The following is a 22807-nucleotide window of genomic DNA, read 5'->3' as shown; positions in this document are numbered from 1 at the left end:
GAAATGCTGTACAGCATATACTTATTTTCTCTTGTCTTGGTGAAATCTGGGCTGGGATATTGTATTCCTTGCCACTTTGCAAGGAAGAGTTTCTAGGCATCTCCAGATAGTCATTATTTCACAGAAGGTCTTCAAGCACATAGGGGAACTTTAGAGTCACACAACTGAAGGTGTTTAAAGGACTCTATTGCCGTAGCTCGACATATTGACTAAAAACAACAATTCACATTTCAATTTTTTACTGATTTGATCTGTTTTTTTAATTATAACAATTTTAAGTGCTTTTTAAAATGGTTTTGTTGATTTTTAGCCACATTCTAGCTTTAATTTTATTTGCACTCTGCTTGGAGAGCTCTTTGACTAAGCAGCTTTTGAAATGTCTAAGTAAATAAATATGCTAGTAATTGTGGAAAAGAGCAAAGTTCAAGCTTCTGTTTGCATCTGACACCCCCCCAAACTGCTGCCAATATTCATTGCTTCTTTTTGACCTTATTCCTTTCCTACCCTACACCTTCCTTCATAATCCTTTTGCTTGTTTTACCATAAATTGGATTCCAGCTGCTGTGTAACCAAAAGAATGTCAGAGAGATGAACTGCTGTAATCCTGCATGAATCTACCAATAATGATTAATATTTTTAGCACTTATGTAGTGCTTTAGGTTGTTCAAAGTACTTTGCATAGGTTAGAATAGTAATCCTGCAAGGTGAACCTGTATAATTATCCCTCCATCCACCTGTATTTCAAATTACTGTATCAGAAGCCAGGAGTCCACATAAACAGCTTAAATATTACAGACAGATTCCAAAGGAATTGGGAGCTCAAGAAAACTAAGGCAAAGAACGACCATGGAAAGGTGAGGTAGAATTCCTAGTTAATGCCAATGGGGTTTATCATTTGATTGTTTGAGGGGCTGGCTGGGGTCCAGCAATATGGCAATAACTGGATGAGACTCCTGGGATGAACATATGACCCAGACCTAACCCAGGGTCTCTAGGCTGTTGTCCCTGCCTTTCAAAGTGTGTCAGCTATGGTATACCTAGGGAGGAGAATATATATTTCAGATTCTCTCAGTTGCTCATTTTCCCAATCTCCACTATTTCACATCAGTTTGCATTCTCCTCCTCCTCCTCCTCCTTCTTCTTTGTTTTTTAAAAAAGCTCATGAAAATTCATCAACATTTTAGTGTAAATTTCTCCATGTACACACACACACACACACACACACACACACACACACACACTCTCTTATCTAACACATGCATTTGCAAAGCAATCTCCACCTAATAAAATGCATTTTTGGATGCTGTTTTCGCTAATATATACATTTATATGCATCTGTTTCTCCGCTTGAGATCTGCATTGTAACATTCTGAGAAGTGTGTATTTTGAAGGATGGCTGTGTTTTGGCTTGTGTGTTCCTTCAGGAAGTCTGAATTAGTCAGAATCACTTTTACATGCAAAGTGAACCTGATTTATTTCCCCCTTTACTTCTTGTGCCTCTTCATCAGGCACCATCCTGGCTGATGGTGGCAGAGCCCAGCAGAGGGCAGTGACAGCTTAGTACAAAATGCAGCAGGGAGACCCTTGGGGAGAGAGATAGAGAACAGCCCAGTGCTTACCATGTCCTCTCACACCCACCTGGCTCCATCACTTATTGGTGCCTAGCAGGAAATCATATGACATCCTAATTTAGTTTCATCCCCTGGGATCAAATAAGCAATATTATGGCATTAGCTGGGATTTATCCCGCCACAACCATCACCTCAACCAAGATGGATGAGTTGCTCTGAGCACGTCCAGAGCATCCCTCCCTCACCTTCTGAACAACACTTAGGATTGGAGAAGTTCATGGAGGATAAGCCTATCAATGGCTATGTTCCACCTCCGCAGTCAGAGGGCAATAAATGCTTCTGGATGCAATCAGCTGGAAACCTCGGGAGGGAGGAGTGATCTTGTGCCTGGGTCCCACAGGGGCATCCGATTGGCCATTGTGAGAACGGGATGCTGGCCTGATCCAGCAGACTCTCATACCCTCCAACATTTTTCTGATGAAAACAGGGATTAATAATAATAATAATAATAATAATAATAATAATAATACTCCACCCATCTGACTGGGTTGCCCCAGCTATGCCGGGAGGCTTCCAACACATATAAAAACATTTAAAAACATTAACCATTAAAAAAACTTCCCTATCCTGGGCTGCCGTTAGAGGCCTTCTAAAGGTTATATAGTTACTTATCAGCTTGGCTTGGGGGTCGCGTACAGTGGTACCTCAGGTTAAGTACTTAATTCGTTCCGGAGGTCTGTACTTAACCTGAAACTGTTCTTAACCTGAAGCACCACTTTAGCTAATGGGGCCTCCTGCTGCTGCTGCACCACTGGAGCACAATTTCTGTTCTCATCCTGAAGCAAAGTTCTTAACCTGAAGCACTGTTTCTGGGTTAGCGGAGTCTGTAACCTGAAGTGTATGTAACCTGAAGCGTATGTAACCCGAGGTTCCACTGTAACTCCATTCCCACTAACATTTCTCTGATGAAAGTCTTAAGGAAAAGTGGGACATTCCGAGAACAAATCAGAAACATGGAGGGCTTCTGTAAATCCAGGACTTTCCCTGCAAAATAGGGACACTTGGAGGGTCTGGACTCCTCTTATATTGTCAACCGCAGCCAGTCCCCACATTTCTAGAGTTAGAAAGCCTGGTTCCTTGCCAAGCAGATCTGCCCACCCACACAATTTCACAAGATTAGCACCACTCCAGCAGCACCGGCAGTGCGGCTTCCTAATTGTGGATGTCTTTGGGGGGCCTTCCTGCCCGCCTCCAGCCAACCCCTCCTGCTCTGATTTCTGTCTGTTGTCTGACTTGCTTGGCGGCCTCACGAGAACCTTTGGAGCTCCTGCATCCAACTTGTTGTTCCTGCTGAGGATCAAAGGGCCCAGAGATAAGGTTAATCTTCAGTTCATGCACTGGAACAGGGTCTTGTTGGTTGGACCGGCTCTTGTTTCCTAGACTCTCTGTGAGATTCTAAGTGGAACAAGACCTGCAATCAGTTGCCACTTGGCCCATTACTGAGGTGCAGAGGCAAGGAATCAGGCCCTCCAGGTCTCTCTCTCTCTCTGTGGCCCTCAGAATGTTCCCCAAACCACACACCCTCCCCAGCCACACCCCTTCTGACCAAGCCACACCCCTCACAGCCCCTCTTCACACCCTCCTCCTCCTCCAGTGTTTTTGCTTGGCCTTGAACTCTGACAATGCATCCTGGGCTGGATGGAGTATAGAGGAGCTGTGCAAGTATGGGTAAAAGCTAGCCTCCCACATTCAAGTTACACACATTGCTCCACCTACTGCTGGCATATGGTCCTCCAAGGGTTGCCCAGAAGCAAATGATCTTCTACCCTGTTAAGGAGGGTAGAACATTGACTTTCCATGTTGATGGCCTGGAATTTGTTCCCCAGCATCTGCTGGCAGAGCAAAGAAAGCCCCCTTCCTTGAAACCCTGGGGAGCCTCTGCCACTCAGTGTAGACAATGCTGGTCTAAATGGAGCAGCAGTCTGACTCAGTATATAGCAGCCCCTTATGAGAGCAGAGCATACTGTTTTGCTCTCTTTTAGACGTGAGCCCTTGAGACTCTCTATAATGGAATTTCCTGCCCCTTCACAATTCCTTCCTGCACTCCAAGGAACATAGGATACTGAGTCAGCCCGTTAGTCCACCCAGCTTAGTATACTCTGCACTGACTGGCAGCATTTAAAGTAGAGAATCTTAAGGTAGAGAATCGTTAAAGTAGAGAATCTTTCCCAGCCCTACCTAGAGATGCCAGGAATTGAACTGGGACCTTGTGCGTGCAAAGTAGATGTCCTTGCATCAGAGCATGTCAGCTCCAAGCTTTCTGCATGGAGGCTCACATGGACCCCAGCATGTGGATCCCACAAAGTTGCCTCATGCTGTGTACCTTGCTGAACCAAGAGGCAGGTGTCCTAGTTCTGCCAGCAGTGAGGGGATTAGCTCCTGCTGTGGCCTCCATCAACAGGCTCATCCAGAGCATTTGCACTGCAAAATCTTTGAAATATTGGCTAATTCCATCACTCCCCCCCCATCTTTCTTGCACCCTCCTTTCCTTCCCAGAAACAGAGTGGACAAGTGTATATGCACATAAGGATTGTGTGCACTCCCATGAACATGCAAAAGGGTTGGTGTGCGGACAGGTTTCTTGCAAGGAGACAGACTGAAAATGTGAATAGCCCCATTGCAGAGCTGTTGTTAAGACACTGCTCTTGAGTTCAATGTTAGGGCAGGTCAGCTTATGCCCCAGGGGCAGCAGTTGGATTCACATGCAACTGTTGCTTGCAGGTTGCCAGCCCTGCAGTGCTGGCTGCCATGTTGCAAAGTGATAACTCTGCACATGCACTCACCGGGCTCCCTTTGTCTGGAAGAAGCGCTGGCTTTGCAGCCCCGTGCAAATGAAACAAAGGAACATGGGATGCTCCCCAGTACCAAGTCATACCATTGGTCCATCTAGCTCATTGGTGTATATACTGACTGGAAGTGACTTTCATGGAAGGGTCATCCCCAGCCCCACCCAGAGATGCGAGAGATTGAAACCGGGAGCTTGTGTGTGCAAAGCAGATGCTCTACCACGGAGCTACAGTTCTCCCGCTAACTTGTTGCTGTAGAACTGGCAGGCTTGGCGCACCATTCTGCCTACCTGTGTGGCCTGAAGCTCTAACCAGCTGGAGGGAGGCGGGTATCACTTCCTATGGCAGAGATACTGGTGCCAGCAAATTTTCAGCAAAATTCTTCAATGCAAAAACAAACAACATCTGGTGCTATTTTCTTCAAAGCAGCTAATTGCTACAAGATTTTATGGCTTTAAAGAGGGTCGAGTCTCTCAATGGCTGCTATGCATGGTGACTAGAACCTCCCTGTTCAAAGGCAGTCTACCTCTGCCCTGCTGCTCTGCTTGTGTGCTTCCCAGAGGCATCTGGCTGCTCAGTTTGGGGTAAAGGATGCTGGGCCGGATATGCCTTTGGTCCCACCCAGCAGAGATACTTTTACGTTTCGAACACATAGTGCTGGAAAACAGCCTTGCTTCCTCAGTCTGCAGCTTGGAAGAGGGCTCTGGGCAGGGACGGCCACCCCAGAAAAATTCCCAGGAAGTCTGTTGACAAAGAAAACAACTATATAGGAGCCCCCAGGCAGCAGAGATCAAAGCTGGTGCATTGCCCAGAATGATCACAGGGTGGCAAATTATTTTTTCACAGAGACAGGTGTGAAGCTTTTGAGGCAGGCTCCCGCCAAATTAGCAGCTGAAAATCGAAGGCGGGGAAAATTAGGAGGCCCCAAGTCTGCAAGCAGAGGTGTGATTCTGTCCCTGGCATGAAAGAAGGAGGGAAACTGAGGCAGAGACATCACTGAGACTCCAACATTGAGCAAAATGGAAAGGCGGGAAGTTGGCCAAGGACTGCAAGAGATAGTTCACCCAGCAACTGAGCTGTAGAAAGAGGGCCAGTTAGAGAGGCCGATATGATCTGAAGTTCTCCATAACCATGAGATGGATGGACAAATTCAGAAGGGACCCATTGACCCCAAATGTAGGAGCAGAGTGCTTTCAGTTCTAGGGATGCAAACTCAAAAGTGTCTTATTATTATTTTTTTGTCTTTTATTAATATTCCCTCTTTCCTCTAAGGAGCTAAAAAAGAAGAAGGTGACAGACAGGGGTCTCCTCCCCATTTATCTTCACAAGCGGCTTGTAAGGTAGATGAGGCAGTATTTTCCCCCTCTGAGTTATAACCCCAACAGCCCTGGGAGATAAATTAGGCTGCTGGCTAGCCTGAGGTCAGCCTGTACACTTTTGTGGCCAAGTGAGGATTTGAACCCCAGCTTCTCAGATCCTAGCCTGACACTCTAACCGTTGCACCACACTGGCTCTGACAGATTAGCCAGCATGCCATGCATTGAGCTCTTTGTGCTTGCAGCCAGGCTGATCCACCTGGAAATGAAAGGGTGGATTTGGTGGTGGAGGAAGGTTATTGTTTCAATAGATTTTTGTTTTGTTTTGCGGTGAATGGGGTGTTAGGGAAGGGGTAGTACCTCTGGTGGGGGATAAACCATGCTCCTTCCGGGATAGTTTGTCCACCTTTGGTCCCCACTCTGCACTCAGCTCTCACCTGTGGCTCCTAGAAGCTGTCAGCATGCAACAGCAGCCACACCCTGCGAAATGGCTTTGGCTGGCCAGCTAAACCAGGTGAGGGTAGCCGATGGATCTCAAACATAGGAGCCCACCCCAAAGCTGATGGCCATTGCCATTCAAATGGTGTTCACATGATTGATTGTGTGAGGCGGGGCTTATCTCCCCCCTCCCATATTTTATTCAAGTTGGCACCCCTGGTCTCAAATCCTTGGTGAGTTAGGGATGTTCCCTGTATGTGAAAACAAGCTCCAGTGGATTGAGTGGAGGACACCATTACTGGGTCCAATGGTCAAGAAGAGGGAAGATGTAGAGGGAAGTGAGGGGCAGGTGGGGCTCGTCAATCTGGGAAGGGAGCCCTTCTAAGAGAAGGAAAACTCTGATATTTAACCTCCGCTGTCTGGAGTGGAGTCCTTAAGACAGTTGGATGGCACCTTATACTGGCAACTCCTGCAGCCAAGCTGGTGCCAAATGTATTACTCTGCTTTCTTTTGGACATCAGTGAGGCAGAGAGGGGGTTCTTGTCATCTGGGCAAACCAGGACCTCCACACACATTGCGCATCGCAGGAGGTCACTTTGGTGCTGCAAACAAGACAGGTGGATACCAGCAAGATGATTTTGGAGAGAGGAGGAAGATAATGATTCTAAATGGGGTTTTTGGTTGTGAGTTCTAGGGCCAGCACGTGCCATGAGGCTGCATCAATTCATCTGGAGGGAAAGATTGCATGCTGTTGCGTGCTGTGGGACGCAATGGCCCCACAGTTAAGCACAAGGGCACAGGTGTGCTGCTGGCTCACTGAGTACAAGCAGCGCAAACAGAATTTCCCACCACCACCAGGCCAGATTTTGCAAAACGCTGAGCATTACTGAGATTGGGGGAGAGCGTGCATTTATTTTGCAGTAACCTGTTTGCAGGTCAGGATGGACGTGTGATAAAAATGGGAAAGAGGGGAGGCTCTGGTTTCAGGCAAAGGACTTAACCCTCCTCCGAGACAGAGACCCCTATCCTGAGCGTTCAGAGGTGGCTGGTGCCCATTGGAGCTGGCAAGGCGGAAGGCAAGGAGCCCAAAAAGCAGGAGGCTCCAGAACCAATGACAGGCAACTCACCCTAATTTTGCCCCCATCCTCCTCCTCCTCCTCCTCCTCCTCCTCCTCCTCCCTGCTAAGTTCTACAAGCGCAACTCTTGATATTGAAGAGGGGGAGGAAACTGGCAGGCGGTGCCACCCCCTGGATTGGATAAGTAAGAAGGCAGGCAGGTGGGAGCTGGCTAAGGGCAGGTTGGTGGGACAGCGCCCCAATCTTTCCACTGTGAGGACTGAGCAGCACCCCCCCTTCCACCCGCGACTGAGAAGAGAGCCGGCGCTGAAGCAGTTAATCCCTGCGCTGTTGCTGTCGTCGAGTCTGGCTCTCGGAGCTCCGCAGGAGAGAGCGGGCGCAGGCAGGCAGAGCGCGGATCTTGGCGCTGGCAGAAGAGGCGCAGCAGCGAGCGAGCGCTGCTGGCAGGCGGACAGAGGGACGCGCGCTGTGGCTAAAGCCGGTGAGTGGGGGAGCCAAGGCGCCAGGCGGCGGGTGGGCTGCCCCGGGGTGGGCAGGGGGCCAGCGCCAGGGAGGTCAGCGCCTTTGCCGGCAACTTTGGCAGGACGAGCTCCGGACGCTGCCAGCCAGCCTCCCCACCGCCGAGCTCCAGATCCGCGCAGGGTAAGGGAGGCTCTCTAGCTACTCCGAAAGGAGACACGTGAACGCTAAACGTGTGGATGCGTGAACCGAAATTCCAGAGACTTGGCGTTGAACATGAGCACAGGGGCATTACACCCATACCTGCCTTTTTCTCTTTTTTTTGTACGTGGGAAGAGCCCACAAACTTTGTGCAGGTGTGTTTGTGGCAGCATGGGCGTAATCTCAGTGCCTTAGCAGTTGTGTTAGCCTGACAGAAGTGTGCATGCAGGAAATTGTTTGTGTGTGTGTGTGCATTTGGGGTGCATGCAGCAGTGTGTGTGTGTAAATGCACACCTGGAGGATACTCCCTGCACTACTTTTTTAGACAGCAATGTTTATGTGTCAGCAAAACTGTATTTGCACCATAATGCGTGAATGACAGAGTTTTGGTAAGAAGATACCTACACTGGCTTCCTGATAGGCTTAGAAGGAGCAATAGGAAGCACACCAGTGTTTGCACATCAAGGTGTTCATTCTTGGATGTGTGTGAATAAAACCTCTGAGGAAAATAACATGCAACATCCAGGAAATGGGTGCATATGCAAGGAAATACACACTTCTGCGTGAACATTTATTTACCATTTGGGTGGCAAGGAGGGTAATTCATAGCCTGATTGTTGCTGTATTATACATGTTAAGTAACTTTGATTTTATGCTTATATCTCACAAAACATGCATTTCTCTTTCTGGACAATAACAAAAATAGCTAACAAGCTTATTAACTGCCCATGCATGTGGGAATGTTTACGGAAGTGTGCATCTATAATCGACGGCGTTTACACTGAGGAGTGTGCTTGTGAAGCATGCACACACATGAGTGTGCCCACACATGTGCATGCATATGGGACTGCATGCTTCTGAGCATCTCCATGCACTGGCAAATGTGGGTTGTATGTTTTGCGGGGCGGGGGGGGGAGACAAACATGCATCAAAAAGTCTCCTTGCCAATCCCAGGCACTGACAAGCCGAGCCACCAGCTGTGTGCAATTAAGTAAGTGCTTGGCCACAGGAACGCCCCCAACTTCCTCCCCTTTGGGGGGACCCCCTGCTGTGCTTTCCACTTGCCATGGGGTGTGTGTGTGTGTGTGTGTGTGTGTGTGCAGGGTCAAGAATTTGGAACTTCCCAGAGCCCAGGAATTAGTTGCCAGAGAAAGTGCTGAGCTCTGCTCTGACAGAATGGGCAGAAAGAAAAGCCACAAGGATGCCCATTTTACTCCCATGACACCCAATACTATTTTCTATAGGAAGTCGCTGGTGTGCCAAATACCACAATGACAGTCCACTGCACTGCTGGTTCTGGTTTGGGGCCTCGGCAGCAAGCTTGAAACAGGGCTTCCCGGGTTAGAGAGAATCTCCAGGAGCCGTTCAACCCCAAATACCAGATGGACTCTGAAGAAAACAGGCTTCTCTTCTGTCTTCTCCAGTTTATGGGGAAAGCCTCTAAAGATGTCGCCCTGTTCATCCTGCTGCTCCACCAACCTCCAGTGAAGGGGAGAGAGAGAGAGAGGGAGCTCTCAATTGACATGACCTAGAGTTCCAAAATGTCTGTGAGCAACTGGATGGCGATGGCTCAGGCAGAGACACCTGACACAGCTAACTGCCAGCATGCATAGTGAAGGGTTGGAATCTAGGTGCACCATTGCAGTGATAGGTGCTCACGACTTTCTGTTCTTAATTAAAGTGTGCATACGTGACGAACAGTTTGTGCAAATATGTCTCATGGAGACGCGAGACCTTGGCTACCTGTTGCTGGGGAACAACAGAGAGTCCTGCTACATCAGACCAAAGGATTTGGTTACAGCCAAGGTCTATCAGGTCACATGAGCAAAATACAAGCTGGTGCCCATCCAACCCCATTGGATGGAAGGGATGGTAGGGAAAGCACCTGCAGAGATCAAGTTGGTGGTGGTTGGTGTAACTCCCCTTATAACACACAGAGAGAAACAGATCAAATTTCCAATCACAATTCTTAACAGATATCCAATGTTTTGTTTAGCATCTATATTGAATTCCATCCAAATCAATCTACCACACCTTGCAACTTCCTTTGGCCATTATATCCAGCATATGAACTCTGCTGAATTGGGCCAAAGACTCATTTAGTCCAACATCCTGTTCTCACATCATCCAACCAAATACCTCTGGGAACCCAGCAATTCTCAAGTGCAAGGAGCAATCTGAATCCAATAATCTGTTTAGAAAAATAGTGCATAATATCAATCCAAATGGTTTAGGATCTTGGTGCAGTAAAGGAAAACTATTTCTTGAAAATACTCTTGTTATTATTTACTTATTTCTTCCCCATTTTTCATTTAGGGGAAGTGAACCTGACACATTTAACTAAGGACCATATCCTAATTTGCCATTCAATAATTACCAGTGCTGAGCTACCTAAATTCTTGATGCCAGTAATAAGAAATATTTTAATTTGATATCCCAATCTGATCCTATTCCTTCCAGATAACCTAATAAAAAAGTTATAGCAAAGAGTCTTGTGGTACATTAAAGACTAACAAATCTACTATAATATAAACTTTTGTGCTCTACAATCTACCATCAGATGATTGTATGTTGAAGTGGACTGTAGCCCATGAAAGCTTATGCCACAATAAATTCGTGAGTCTTTAAGGTGTGATAAAACACCTGGTTGCTTTTGCTGCAAAAAACTAACATGACTATCTTTCTGGAGAGGAATTATAGGATCTACTGAGATTCCCAAACCTGTTACTTCTTTGATTTTTTTCTCCTTTGTTTTTGTGTTCATAACTCCCGTATAAATGGACAATTCCACTAGGTAGATGGTGTAGCAGCTTTTTTGACAATTACCATAGCGGCACTCCAAAGACAAATGAGAAGATACATGTTTCAGGCCTCTGTGGAGTCATAGACCATTTGGCAAATATTTCATAATAATTGTCAGTGAAGCTAATGTTTGGTATGACTGGTCTGACATGGATCAGAGCTCCACTGCATCCTCACATTTTGAAAAGGTTGCAAGAGAGACTCTGCTCTTGCTGCTCAGTTGTGATGATTCAGAACGCTCACGTAAATTGACTTCACCATCTCCGACACAATCTCAGCCCTTAGTCATGATGCTTATGCGGAGCATCCAAATTCAAGGGCAGTCTACCTTTGGATACAAGTTGTTGGAGAACAACAGCTAGGGACCACCATGCCTTCATGCCCTGTGTGCTTCCTCAAAGCATTGTGCTGCCAGCCTCAACCCGCATGAAAACATGATTCTGGCGTAGATGGTCTAATCCAGCACAGCTCTTCTTACATTATTAGATATCTCCTGATTTCTGAATGTTTGGGATGTGGCTTGTCAATTTACCTACCCTGTGTTTTTTATATATCCTTTAGGCAGCTGCTTGAGTGACCTTGTCAGCACATTTCCCATGGCAAGGTAACCCGTTCTGCCAGTCTGTGAGCATCACACAAAGACCCCGGTGCTGCTGTGGATTGCGGTTTCCACTCGTGTCTAGAGATCCAGCCTTGAGTCAGATACAAGAAGACGTCAGGGTATCCTCTGGTAGATCTGCCTTGTGAAATACATGCCCTGTCTCCTGTTGTGTCAACCCAAGATCGAGAAATCCAGGGGACTGCCAGGTTATTTCTGCTCTTGGTGACTTGGAAAAAGAGCCTTGTTTCTCTCTCTCCCCCGACACACCTGTCCTCCTCCCCAACCTGCCCTGTTATTCTCTGAAGTCCCGAATACCAGCAAAGGCCAGAAGACAGGGCCACCTCCTCCCCCAATCTCTCCAGGGAGGGCGCCTGGGCACATACGCACCCAGGCTAGATCTGTGCCAGCAACAAGGCAAGCTGAGTGGGATCTGGCATCCGGGTGAGAGGAAGAAGAAGGAGGCAGCAAAACACAACTTGTTAATTTGTAGGGAGAAGACAAACTCCTTTAATTAGCTCTGCTTGGCAGCAGCCAAGCAAACAAGAGGCAGTGCCTCCTTCAGGCTATGTTCCTCAAGCTTCTGGGATTGCATTGACCACATAGACTGCAGACAAAACTCAGCAGTCCCTTGCTAAGTGGCGACGCCTCAGGGCTGAAGGTGAGCCAGGCTCCTTGGCTGTGCCGTAAGCCGTCCTGCGGCCAACCCATCATCACCGGACCCCAGATCTGGCTGTGGATGTTCCTGGGCACCCAAGCCCTTGAGCCATTCTTCTCTGCTGCCTCTGCTACCTGCAGCTGTTGCTGAGCGAGGGCCCTCCTCCCTGAGCAGGATGAACGAGTTACTGGACCCAACCTCCCAGGCCAACCTGGGCGTTGTCTCTGCCACCTGCGTCTCCAAGGTGGAGCTGCGGGTCAGCTGCAAGCACCTGCTTGACCGCGACACGCTCAACAAGTCGGATCCCTGCGTGGTGCTCCTCATGCAGTCCCAAGGGCAGTGGATGGAGGTAGGCAATAGGCTCACGGGGAACGGAAGATCAGAATGGGGAGGAAGGCAAGGCGGGCTGGTGAGAGATGGGAGGATGGTGTTGCTAAGCAACCAGGTTGGTTTCACCTGATGCCTTGCAACCATCTTCAGCAGGCGCAGAGCAGAGTGAACCAACTGCTGGTGCTGGAAGCACAAGGTGCCACTGCTGCAGGGGCCCTCCCCTTTCTCTCACCTCTTCTTCTAGGCATTATTTGAGGTATATCGGGCCCTATGCTATAGCTCATCATCTTTTAGCTCATCCTGGTCATGAAACTGACTCAGGGCACCCTCCTCCAATTTCCACCCATATAAAAGTGCAAGGGTGTATTTCTGAGAAGCATTTTTGATGGTGGTTCTGCTTTTTTGGACCTGTAAAAGTCTGAGTATAAGCCTTTTCTAGATGGACTGGCTTTTGTGGACCAGGGTTGAGCTAGTGGAAGGGCAGGGCTTTCAAAATAATGATTTCAACTGTTGAACTGGATCTCACTGAGCTTCTAGGGAGGAGAGGCCTGAATGGGTTTTTGAACGAACGAGTGAATGAATGGATGCAAACCTTTGCAATCCCCATTGCCTGGATGGCTTCACTTGGACAAGGCTCATGAGGAGAACATGGAAACTGGAAACTGGCCTGTCCCGTTGAACTATAGAGCAGAAAGATGGGTTCACTGTTTGCTTCCAAAATGGCAGCTCCCAGGGTGTGGTGCTTGCCATGCAGTCGTGTTTCAGCCACCACATAGGCTTGTAATGGTTGAATTCCTGTCCATAGATGGGATGGGAACAATTGTAGGCTACTTCATAGGTGTGTGGTTTTGTGTGTGGGAGGATCAGAGGGCCACAAAGGGCTGGCTTTGGGGAAGAGGGGAGGTGGGACATAGCCCCTCTTCCAATAGCCTTGCGTTAATTTCCCAGGTGTCTTGGTTTTACAATGCTCAGCACAATTGATTTGGCGGAGATTCATCAGACAAATTTTACCATGTTTGAACTCAGATTGCCTGATTTGCGCTCAGGAAATTCTATCCCCCCCCCACACACTATAAAGTTCAACTGATTAGTAACTTAGGGCTGTCACTTGATTAAATAAATTTTACTCAGTTAATCCTATGAGATTTAGTTAATTAATCTAGCAATTAAAACTGCATATATTTTCATGTGGGTAAAACCATATTCCTGAAGCAAAATGCAGTCGTTTTTAGAGGAAGGATGTGTCTGTTATCTTTGCAGTGTTTTCCCCCTTTTCCATGAGAGAGTAAGAGCAGGGCCCCTTTTAAGAGGGTACCTGTCATCTGCAGTTTTTACAATTTTGTGTGTGTGTGTCCGTGTAATTTTAAAGCAGGAGCCTGGTTAACTGGGGGACACTTTTTAATAATTTAAATAATAATAATAATAATAATAATAAGTTAACTGATTGGTTAAAGATTGTAATAATAATAATAATAATAATAATAATAATAATAATAATAATAATAAATTTATTTATATCCCGCTCTCCCCAGCCAAAGCCGGGCTCAGAGCAGCTAACAACAGTAAAAATAGCACAGTTTACGTAAAATCACAATCAATTAATTGAAATACATTCTAAAATCAATTCATTCTACAATCAATTCAGAATCAATTAATGGCAACCATTGGGCTAGAGTTCGTTGAGGATTACAGAAGGAGGGGGTCAGACTGTGCCTTAGCCAAAGGCCTGGTGGAACAGCTCTGTCTTGCAGGCCCTGCAGAAAGATGTCAAGTCCCGCAGGGCCCTAGTCTCTTGTGACAGAGCATTCCACCAGATCGGGGCCACAGCTGAAAAAGCCCTGGCTCTGGTTGAGGCCAGCCTAACCTCCTTGTGGCCCGGGATCTCCAAGATGTTTTTATTTGAAGACCGTAAGGTCCTCCGTGGGACATACCAGGAGAGGCGGTCCCGTAGGTACGAGGGTCCTAGGCCATATAGGGCTTTAAAGGTTAAAACCAGCACCTTAAACCTGATCCTGTACTCTGCCGGGAGCCAGTGCAGCTGGTATAGCACCGGGTGAATGTGATCCCGTGGCGAGGGATGTAGCTGTATAAGGGAATTTTGTCTTCCTTCATAAATGCAGCTTGGCTCACTCTGGAGCTCTGAGCTTGGCTGGCTCCAGCCTGTTTTGCGTTGGCTCTTAGCTTGCTATGGCGGACTGGACTGCATACACCTAATGTGAAAAACCTCAGGCCCAGGTCTCTCTCTCTGGCCCTGGGCACACCCCATTTCAGGCCACACCCCCTTTCTCCAGGCCACACCCATCACTGACCCTATTTTGGCCATTGAGATTTTTTTCTCTCTGGTTGTTGAGTGTTCCCATAAATGCTGATAACAACTCTTGTTTACCAGGATGGAGGACCGAGAAGGATGTGTGAAGGTGTAGAAACGAGCCTCCTGTACAAAAGTAAAATCTGCATTTATTGCTCTGCCTACTTTTGCCTGTGGCCCCACCCACCACTGGCATGTGGCCCTTGCTAGGTCACCCAGAAGGGAATGTGGCCCTTGGGTTGAAAAGGGTTCCTCACCCATTGCATAGACCTATGCCACAGGTTGTGCGCTAAGGGAGTCAATTTGAGGATGGTTCTGCCTTGCTGTGGTGGTGCGTGAATGTCGAACAGCTCCAGTATGTCTTTTTACCCCTTCCTATTCTCTGGCAAGGGATGCAGGTGGCGCTGTGGGTTAAACCACAGAGCCTAGGACTTGCCGATCAGAAGGTCGGCGGTTCGAATCCCCGTGATGGGGTGAGCTCCCGTTGCTCGGTCCCTGCTCCTGCCAACCTAGCAGTTCGAAAGCAAGTCAAAGTGCAAGTAGATAAATAGGTACCACTCTGGTGGGAAGGTAAATGGCATTTCCGTGCGCTGCTCTGGTTTTCCAGAAGCGGCTTAGTCATGCTGGCCACATGACCTGGAAGCTGTACGCCGGCTCCCTCGGCCAATAAAGCGAGATGAGCGCCGCAACCCCAGAGTCGGTCACGACTGGACCTAATGGTCAGGGGTCCCTTTACCTTTTTTATTCTCTGGCAACTCCCAGCCTAGAAGGGAATCCATTGGGAGATGCAGCGATGCAATGGAAGGGTCTTTCTGGAGATTTTGCTCTCAAGCATATCTTTGGTGAGCATTAATGCATCTCTGTCAATCTACTGAGTGCTTTGTAAGAGTTAAATACAAATGTATCCCTACTGAAAGCACTTAACTGATGCTGAAGGCAGGAGCACTTCTGGAGTAGCGTGTGCCAGGCATTCTTGCCCTTAGCTTCAACTGATGCTGGTTCCTGCTGGCTGTGAACTGTCAAACTGGGAAGAGGATACCAGGTCCCCTGCCAGCCTCAGTGGCTAATTTCTAAGATCAAGGCACTGGGGAGGCCCAAGTTTGCCCTGGACAGCATCCCTGGCCTTTGCTTCCCAATAGGAGACGACGGGCTGTGGCCACTCAGTAAGCAAAATGCATTTGCATCACAAACTCACCTTCTCATCTGCTTAATTATTTACAGGTTAAATGTGTCTGGTAATAAACCAGAGATAAAAAAGCAAACAGTTAAAAAGAGAGAGGAGATACCAATAAATGCTATTAAAATCTGGAACGTTTTCTATGCAAAGCTTGAAGAATGCACATTCATAGTGCTTTGATAAATGGGAATAGAAGAATCTGCATTTCTAATTAGTGGTTAGTGATGATAGTGACCTTAATTATTTCTGCAGCTTTTCACAGTAATTTAAAATAATAATGATAAATAATATTATAAATGAATACCTCTGTCCCCACAGAGGGGTGCATGGCCTCTATGCTATGGATTTTTAAAGTGATTTAGAAACCATGCCTTTTTCTGCTTCCTTTTCATAAAGGCTTTCTTTGCAGCGCTGTTACAAAATTATAGCTCTGCTTAGCTGTTTTTGTTAGTCTTTGTAACTGTTTTAAGCTGGCCTTTTATAATAATTGTCAGTGCTGTTGCCGTTGATTATTATTTTTTAAAAGATAGTATTTATTTATTTATTTATTCTTTCTGATAATGTGAGCCACCTTGGGACAGCAATGCCCCAAAATGCAGCATGTAAGTAATTTAATTAATAAACAGTGTTATGGTTGGCATCTGTCTGGCTTGGGAGACAATAAAGAGGTGTGCCTTTGGTGGTGAAGTCAAACTGCTGGAGAGTTACAGCACCTGCTGTGGCTGTAGAGACTGATACGGGAAAGACATGTGTTATTGCAGCTGGGACCGATGAAGGCGTCTGCTTGTGCTGCTGCAGATGCACCAAGGTGTTTCTTCTGCCTGTGTTCATCTCAGTAGTCATTCCTTTTCTGGTCACTGCTATGGCTGCACAACGTAGTGGGTAAGGTTCATTACAACTCCTAGAAGAGATGCAGCCCCTCCTTGCCCAGAGGACTGCAACTGCATGAGACCTGGTGTGGGGAGCCTTGGGAAAGCTAGATGTTGCTGAACTATAAATCCCATCAGCCCCAGCAAACATGGCCAATGGCCAGGGACAATGGGAGCCGTTGATCAGCAAAATCTGCAGGGCAAAAAGTTTCCCAGACCTGCATTAGATGGACAAGCTGCCTAGAATTTTGAATCTCTGCTCCCTGATCCCAGAAACGTGGAAAGTTGGTGGAGATTATTCAGTGAGGTGAAGGCAATGCCCTCTTGATGTGCTCTGAGGCATCCTTCTCCGTTATCAAGTCACATACCTCAGGAGTAAACCCTGACATTGAACAAGGAGATGTTCTGGGGCTAAATCATGATTACTTGTGGCTTCGATTCCAGGTCAGCTCTGAGGCATTTTCCTGCCTGAGCTAAGGGCAAAGTGGTCTGTACCCCCCACCATTCCCAAGCTGCATGCCAAGTAGATAAACCAATTGAATTGGCAGTTAAATATTATTCCAATACTACACCTGAGGGCAGCAGGCAGACTTAAGACACCTGCAGACGATCTGCTTCCTCAGCATTTGTGCCAGCACAAAGCTTATGTGGAGGTTAGACTGTGTTCAGTCTTTACTGAAATGGCTTGCGGAGAGGTTATACAACAATAAGCATTCACCCTGGTTTGCCCTGCATGGTGTTTACACGTCTTCCTGCGGATCATTCATTCACCATCCCACACTTCTCAGTGCATTTCCCTGCCCTTTTCTTAACCACAAAAAAGCCAGTGTCTTTTCAAAAGGTGGATTTGTTTCACCGGGGCAACAGAGCACTTTAATCTGCTTTAAATGCACAAGCCTACAGTTCTGGCATGTGCTTGAATTCCTCCTGTAAAATGCCGACAGCCTGGAAGCGGACTTAGGGTGCAGAGGGCAGGCTGCATGGCACCCACAGCTTTATCCTCCGACACCTTCCCTGAGCTGCCTGCCCTGCTCCATCAGCCGCCTGATGGATAATCCTGATTAATCTGCGTAAAGGGATACATTTGCAGGTGACTTTTTGCAGGATAAAAGGGTTTGATCCTGTGATTATTCTCTCTTGGAATGTCCTGGAGAATGAGGTTGGTTTGGTTTGCCCTGCTGCCGACCCCCAGGAGGGGGGCTTCTGAGGAGTCACAGCAGTCAACTGCTGGGTCACGACATCTGCAAACCACTCTCTGCTCACTTCTTCACCTGGGCCTGTTGCCAACCACTTCCTGTCTGCAATCTTCCTTTCCTTCCTTTGTGCACTTGCAAAGGAGAGGGAGAACGCCTGGCTTTCTTGTTGCTCCCGGCTCTCAGGCTGATTCCCTCTCTCCTCACTTCCCAGCACATGGCTCTTTTGTAACAGTTTCAGGGTTAATTGCCTGTAGCTTCAGATGCTCGTTAGATGTTGGCACTGAAGGTTTTCATCCTCTGCATGAATCGCTGAGCAGGCAGTGGCAATAGAGGGCAGGCAGGTGGGCTAGAAGAGATGGACAGCCAGTCCCTTGAAACGTCCAAGGCCCTTTTCTCCATCAGGGACTTCTGGGGTTGGAGAAGACGCTTTGGCTACCCATTCCAGACGATGTGGGCTGATGTGCTCGGGCTGATGGACCTTCTGGCTCAGCTTGCAGAGGGAATGACAAGAGCCACCAGGCACCCCAGGGCATGAGAGCAGGTTGCTGGCAGAGGGCATAAGACAAGCCTGGCTCCTGGGTAAAGCCAAAGGGGGCCCATCTAGTCCAGCATCCTGTTCTCACTGCAGGGCCAGATCTACAGTGAAACGAATGAAGTTTAAGCTTCAGGGCCCTTAATCCTGGAGGGGCCCCAGACGCTGAAAAATGTGGTGTCTAGTTAAGTCACACAACTCAAAACAACATCTTGAGGACACAAAGCTGGGAGAGGCTAAAGGGTCATTTCCAGAAGGGTAGCAGCTGTGGTAAGTCAGTTGCAATGAAGTGTCTTGTGGCACCTTGAAGAGGATTGTGTTTTTATGACTGCATAGACATTAATGGACTGCATCATCAGATGCAGGAAGTGTAGCCCTTCAGTGCCGCCCTATTCATTTGGGTCTGAATGGAGACCATGCCTTCCTTTCCCACTAGAGATGTTAATTCACTCAGCATTGCCAAGTGGATTGTTTTATCGCCTGTCTCTGCTGTTGTAAAGCATCACTCTGCTCATCTCACATTCTTTCTGGCTCTAATTGAATTGTCACTATGTGCACCTTTTGAATTTCATTTTCATCTGGCACCGTGACTTAGAGCCTTTGCCCCCTTTACAAACTAAGTGCTCTCTCTCTCTCTCTCTCTCTCTCTCTCTCTCTCTCTCTCTCTCTCCCCCTCCCTCCTCTCTGCAACTGAGGATTATGCTTCATGCTTCTAATGAAGTGGACCCTGTAAAATCCATGATAAAATTTGCTGTTCATCTTCAAGGTGCCTTAAAACCTTTTGGGAGTTCCCCCCTCCCGAAGGGCATGCTTACTATATTTGCAGTGGTTAGTAAGGATCCAGGTGAGGTCTGGGACTTGAGCGCTACTGGAATTCTTTAAACTTTCATGTCCTTCTTGCCTCTCCAAAAGGGGTTTCTTGTTTGCTACTAATTTGTGTAGTACCCTGCTCACATCCTGCAACTTCCATGGCATCATGAACATGGAAAGGGGGAAATGTTTGGGGGATTCAACCCTATTAAAATCTATTCAGTTGCTCACAGCTGCTACGTCAGTCCCAAAGGATCCATTTGCATCCGGTGTATGGTAAAGAGTTCTGTGATACCCCAAAGCTTGCACAAGAGAAATCTTTCCAATCCTGTGCATGCTTTTGTGCATGTGCACATGTGTCCATGCATGCCAGTACTGTATAGAGCTTCCTTCCTTAGGGTGTCTCATTATCATAAAAGGTTGGGGTGTCAGGTCCAGTAATAACTAGGCTAGCTCTGGGTGCTCTACTGTGCCTTGATTTGCAGCGGGAGGTTACCCTGCAAGGTTGGCCCAGCCCTGCAAGCCCAATTGACTCAAGATGGGATGGTGGGGAAGAGCCAAAGATGCTGGTGTCAATCAGTTCTGCAGGAATGTGATTCCCCCCCCCATTGGGAAGTGGGCAGTGGGCTACTCAAGAGAGGAAGGGAGCTTGCTGGATGACAAAGGAGGCCTCCTGCCAACCTTGGGAGCAAGCAGGCCAAGCCCTCATGTGTTGCACAGCGATAGCATTCTTCCCACTAATTCCCTCTTCCCTTGCAATTTGCATGATGAATGAGGGCTGTTAAAGCTTTCTGGATTGCTCAACTGCAGGGATGCACACACACAGTCCTCAGCTGTCCCTTTTCCTGTGGGATCAGACTTTACTGCAGTGATAAGCACAGTTGCTCACAGTGCACTCTTCAGTCCTCCTAGCTAGGTCCCAAACAGATGTCATGCTATCAACAAAGAGAATTTGATCAAGGTTGCCAACTGACCAGGAAAAGAATTGCCCCAGCTGCTCCTGTGCCACTAACGTTGGCTGGATCAGGTGAAGCTTTTATGGCATGGAGGTCAGCGCTGTCTCCTGTTACAATCTGCACAAGAGCACATGAAGCTACCTTTTACCAAGGAAGACGACTGGTCCATCTAACCCAGTATTGTCTACACTGATGTGCAGTGGCTTTCCAGGGTTTCAGGTAGAAATCTCTCCCAGCCCTACCTAGAGATACTGGGAATTGAACCTGGGACCTCCTGCATGCAAGGCGTATGTTCTGCCATTGAGCTACAGTTCCTGCTCTCCAGATTAAGCTGTTATTAAAGGCACAGGTGCCTTGGTAAAAAAAGTTGGCAACTGCTAAGCTGTGGGTCCCCAGTGCAAGGTCAGGAGAGACATCAGTGGCTGATAGAAAGGAGCAGCAGGAGAAGTGTTTTGGTCAAGGGCAGAAGAATAGAAGGTTGCCAACAAACTGGGTTTGTTCGACAGTTCTTAAAAATTAGCAAAAATCAGCTGTTCTGTCACCACTCAATCCCTGCTTGTAGCAGCCGTCAACCAACATACTTGCCAACTTTTGAGAATTCAAAAGAAGGCAAATTAGCATGCAATCCTAGACATGCCTACTCAGATGTGTAAGCACCACTGAGTTCAATGAGACTTACTCCCAGGAAATTGTGTATATAGGATTACAGCCTACACACATTTTCCTGGGAGAAATCTGTCAATTTTCTCGTTTCTCCTTTTTTTCAGTCCTAAATTCAGTTATCTACACTTACACATCAGTTTGCAATTCATTAATTTTTCTAAGTCACCCTGAAAATTCTGCAGCCATTGTTTTTGACTCTCAGGTATCCCTTGAAGACCTTTTTATGCAGACAGGCTCTTGTAGCAGTTTAACTATTACTTTTTATTCAGTCTCTTTGATAATTATCTGGTGTTTTTTTTTTAATGTTGATCGCTGTTGTTAGCTTTATATCCCACCTTCCATTCAAAGAGCTCAAGGCGGAACAGTTGCTTCTCCTGCTCTCCATGTTATCCTCACAACAACCCTGTGAGGTAGGTTAGACTGAGAGACTGACTGGTCCAAGCTCACCCAAGAAGCCTAATGGCGGGGATTTGAACCCTGGTCTCCCACGACCTAGTCCAATGTTCTAACCACTCGCCACACTAGCTCTCTTTATGCTTTAGTGTTGTACAGTGCCCAGATATTTTATGATATGATATAGCAGTATAGAAATACGCCATAAATGCTGGAATGGTAACTCCAGGATTGCATGGTCTGAGAGCGCCTTGAAAATGCCACTATTTCGCAGGAAGGGGGGCGGTTGTGATGTGCATACTGGAACTTAATGTTTGTGCCATTGAAGCGGATGAAAAGGCTCTGTTGCCCTGGTGCCACAAATCTGCTTTTAAAAAGAACTGACATCTGTGGTTTGGAAGAGCAACTGGGAAATGCATTGAAACACGGGGGATGTACAAAGAGCTAACGGCAAGACATAGAAGCACCAAACTAGGATGGATGCAGCCCAAGCTAGGATGAAGGCAGGACGAAGGCTCATTGTCATAGAACTTCCCTGCAAACAAATAAGAATGAAAGCTCAGTAAAAACCAGCTATGTTCTAAGCTCCACTCAGGCTTTGTGCAAGCAAATCAGGACGAATGCTCAATAAAGGAGGAGGTCATCAGGAAGAACCCTAAGGACTGCAGACCCACAGCAGCACTGCAAGACATCCTGAGGTCAGGGCACCAGACAGCTGCCGTGAAGAATAAAATAATCCAGCCCTCCTTGAATAATATAGATCTTAAGATTTGCATTAATACAGATCACACTCCTCACGAAGCCTAATTGTGGGGTTGGGGTGTGTGTGTCTCTAAACAGCTCAATTTTACAGCAGCACGGCCTACGTTATTATCTCTTTTTTAGTGTGTGTCATTATCCGTCATTTGTAAGTTCTGGGTCATGCGTCACCTTCTTACCAGACTGACAAAGTTGCTGCATGAAAGCTCTGCTATGTTTTATTTTTAATGTCTGAGCTACCTAGCAGCTAAGGTTTAGCAGAATCACATTAATTTGTTCTGGTCTTGCATGGATCTCTGCTTCAGCCTCTCTTCGTTCTACAAGGCTTACTTTAGATAAGCTTAGTTTCAGAATAGTTTCCAGAGGGATGCCTAGCCCAAAACTGTGCCAAAAGTGGCAGGGGGGACATAATTCAGTGGTAGAGCATTTGCTTTGCATGCAGATGATCCCCGGTTCAATTCCTGGCATCTCCAGGTAGGGCTGCAAAGGAAACCTGAAATCCTGGAGAGCTGCTTCCAGTTAGTGCAGGCTAGGGGTGAGGAACCTTTTTTAACCCAAGGGCTCCACTCAGTCCTGGGCAATCTTCCAAGGGCCACATGCCAGCAGAAGGTGGAGCCAGAGGCAAGCAAGATTAATGACCAGAGTTCAAGAGCACATTCCATCCAGGCAAAAAGCAAAAAAGGGCTGGTGGAGGTATAATTAGGGAGGGTGTATGACATGAGCCAAGTCCCAAGGGCCAGAGAGAGAGGTTGGAGAGCTGCATTTGGCACCCTGACTCACAGGTAGGCAATACTGAGCTAGCTGGACTGCTGACCTGACTCAGAGTAAGGCAGCTTCCTATGTTCCTC

General features: G+C 47.3%; 1 protein-coding gene across 1 annotated transcript in view; it reads left to right on the top strand.

Annotated features, from left to right (window-relative positions):
- Positions 1-7377: 7377 nt before the first annotated feature.
- The window catches only part of CPNE7 (copine 7), a 42261-nt gene continuing 26831 nt past the window's right edge, over positions 7378-22807 (top strand). Inside the window, exons 1-2 of the mRNA XM_083626296.1 lie at positions 7378-7729; positions 11272-12315. Of these exons, the coding sequence (XP_083482422.1) occupies positions 12142-12315 (174 nt within the window). The 5' untranslated portion in view covers positions 7378-7729; positions 11272-12141. The remainder of the gene's footprint in view (positions 7730-11271; positions 12316-22807) is intronic.

This window comes from Podarcis filfolensis (assembly GCF_964270895.1).
Source record: "Podarcis filfolensis genome assembly, chromosome: 8".
NCBI classification, from domain to species: Eukaryota; Metazoa; Chordata; class Lepidosauria; order Squamata; family Lacertidae; genus Podarcis; species Podarcis filfolensis.
This window is presented reverse-complemented; position numbering and strand designations above follow the sequence as displayed.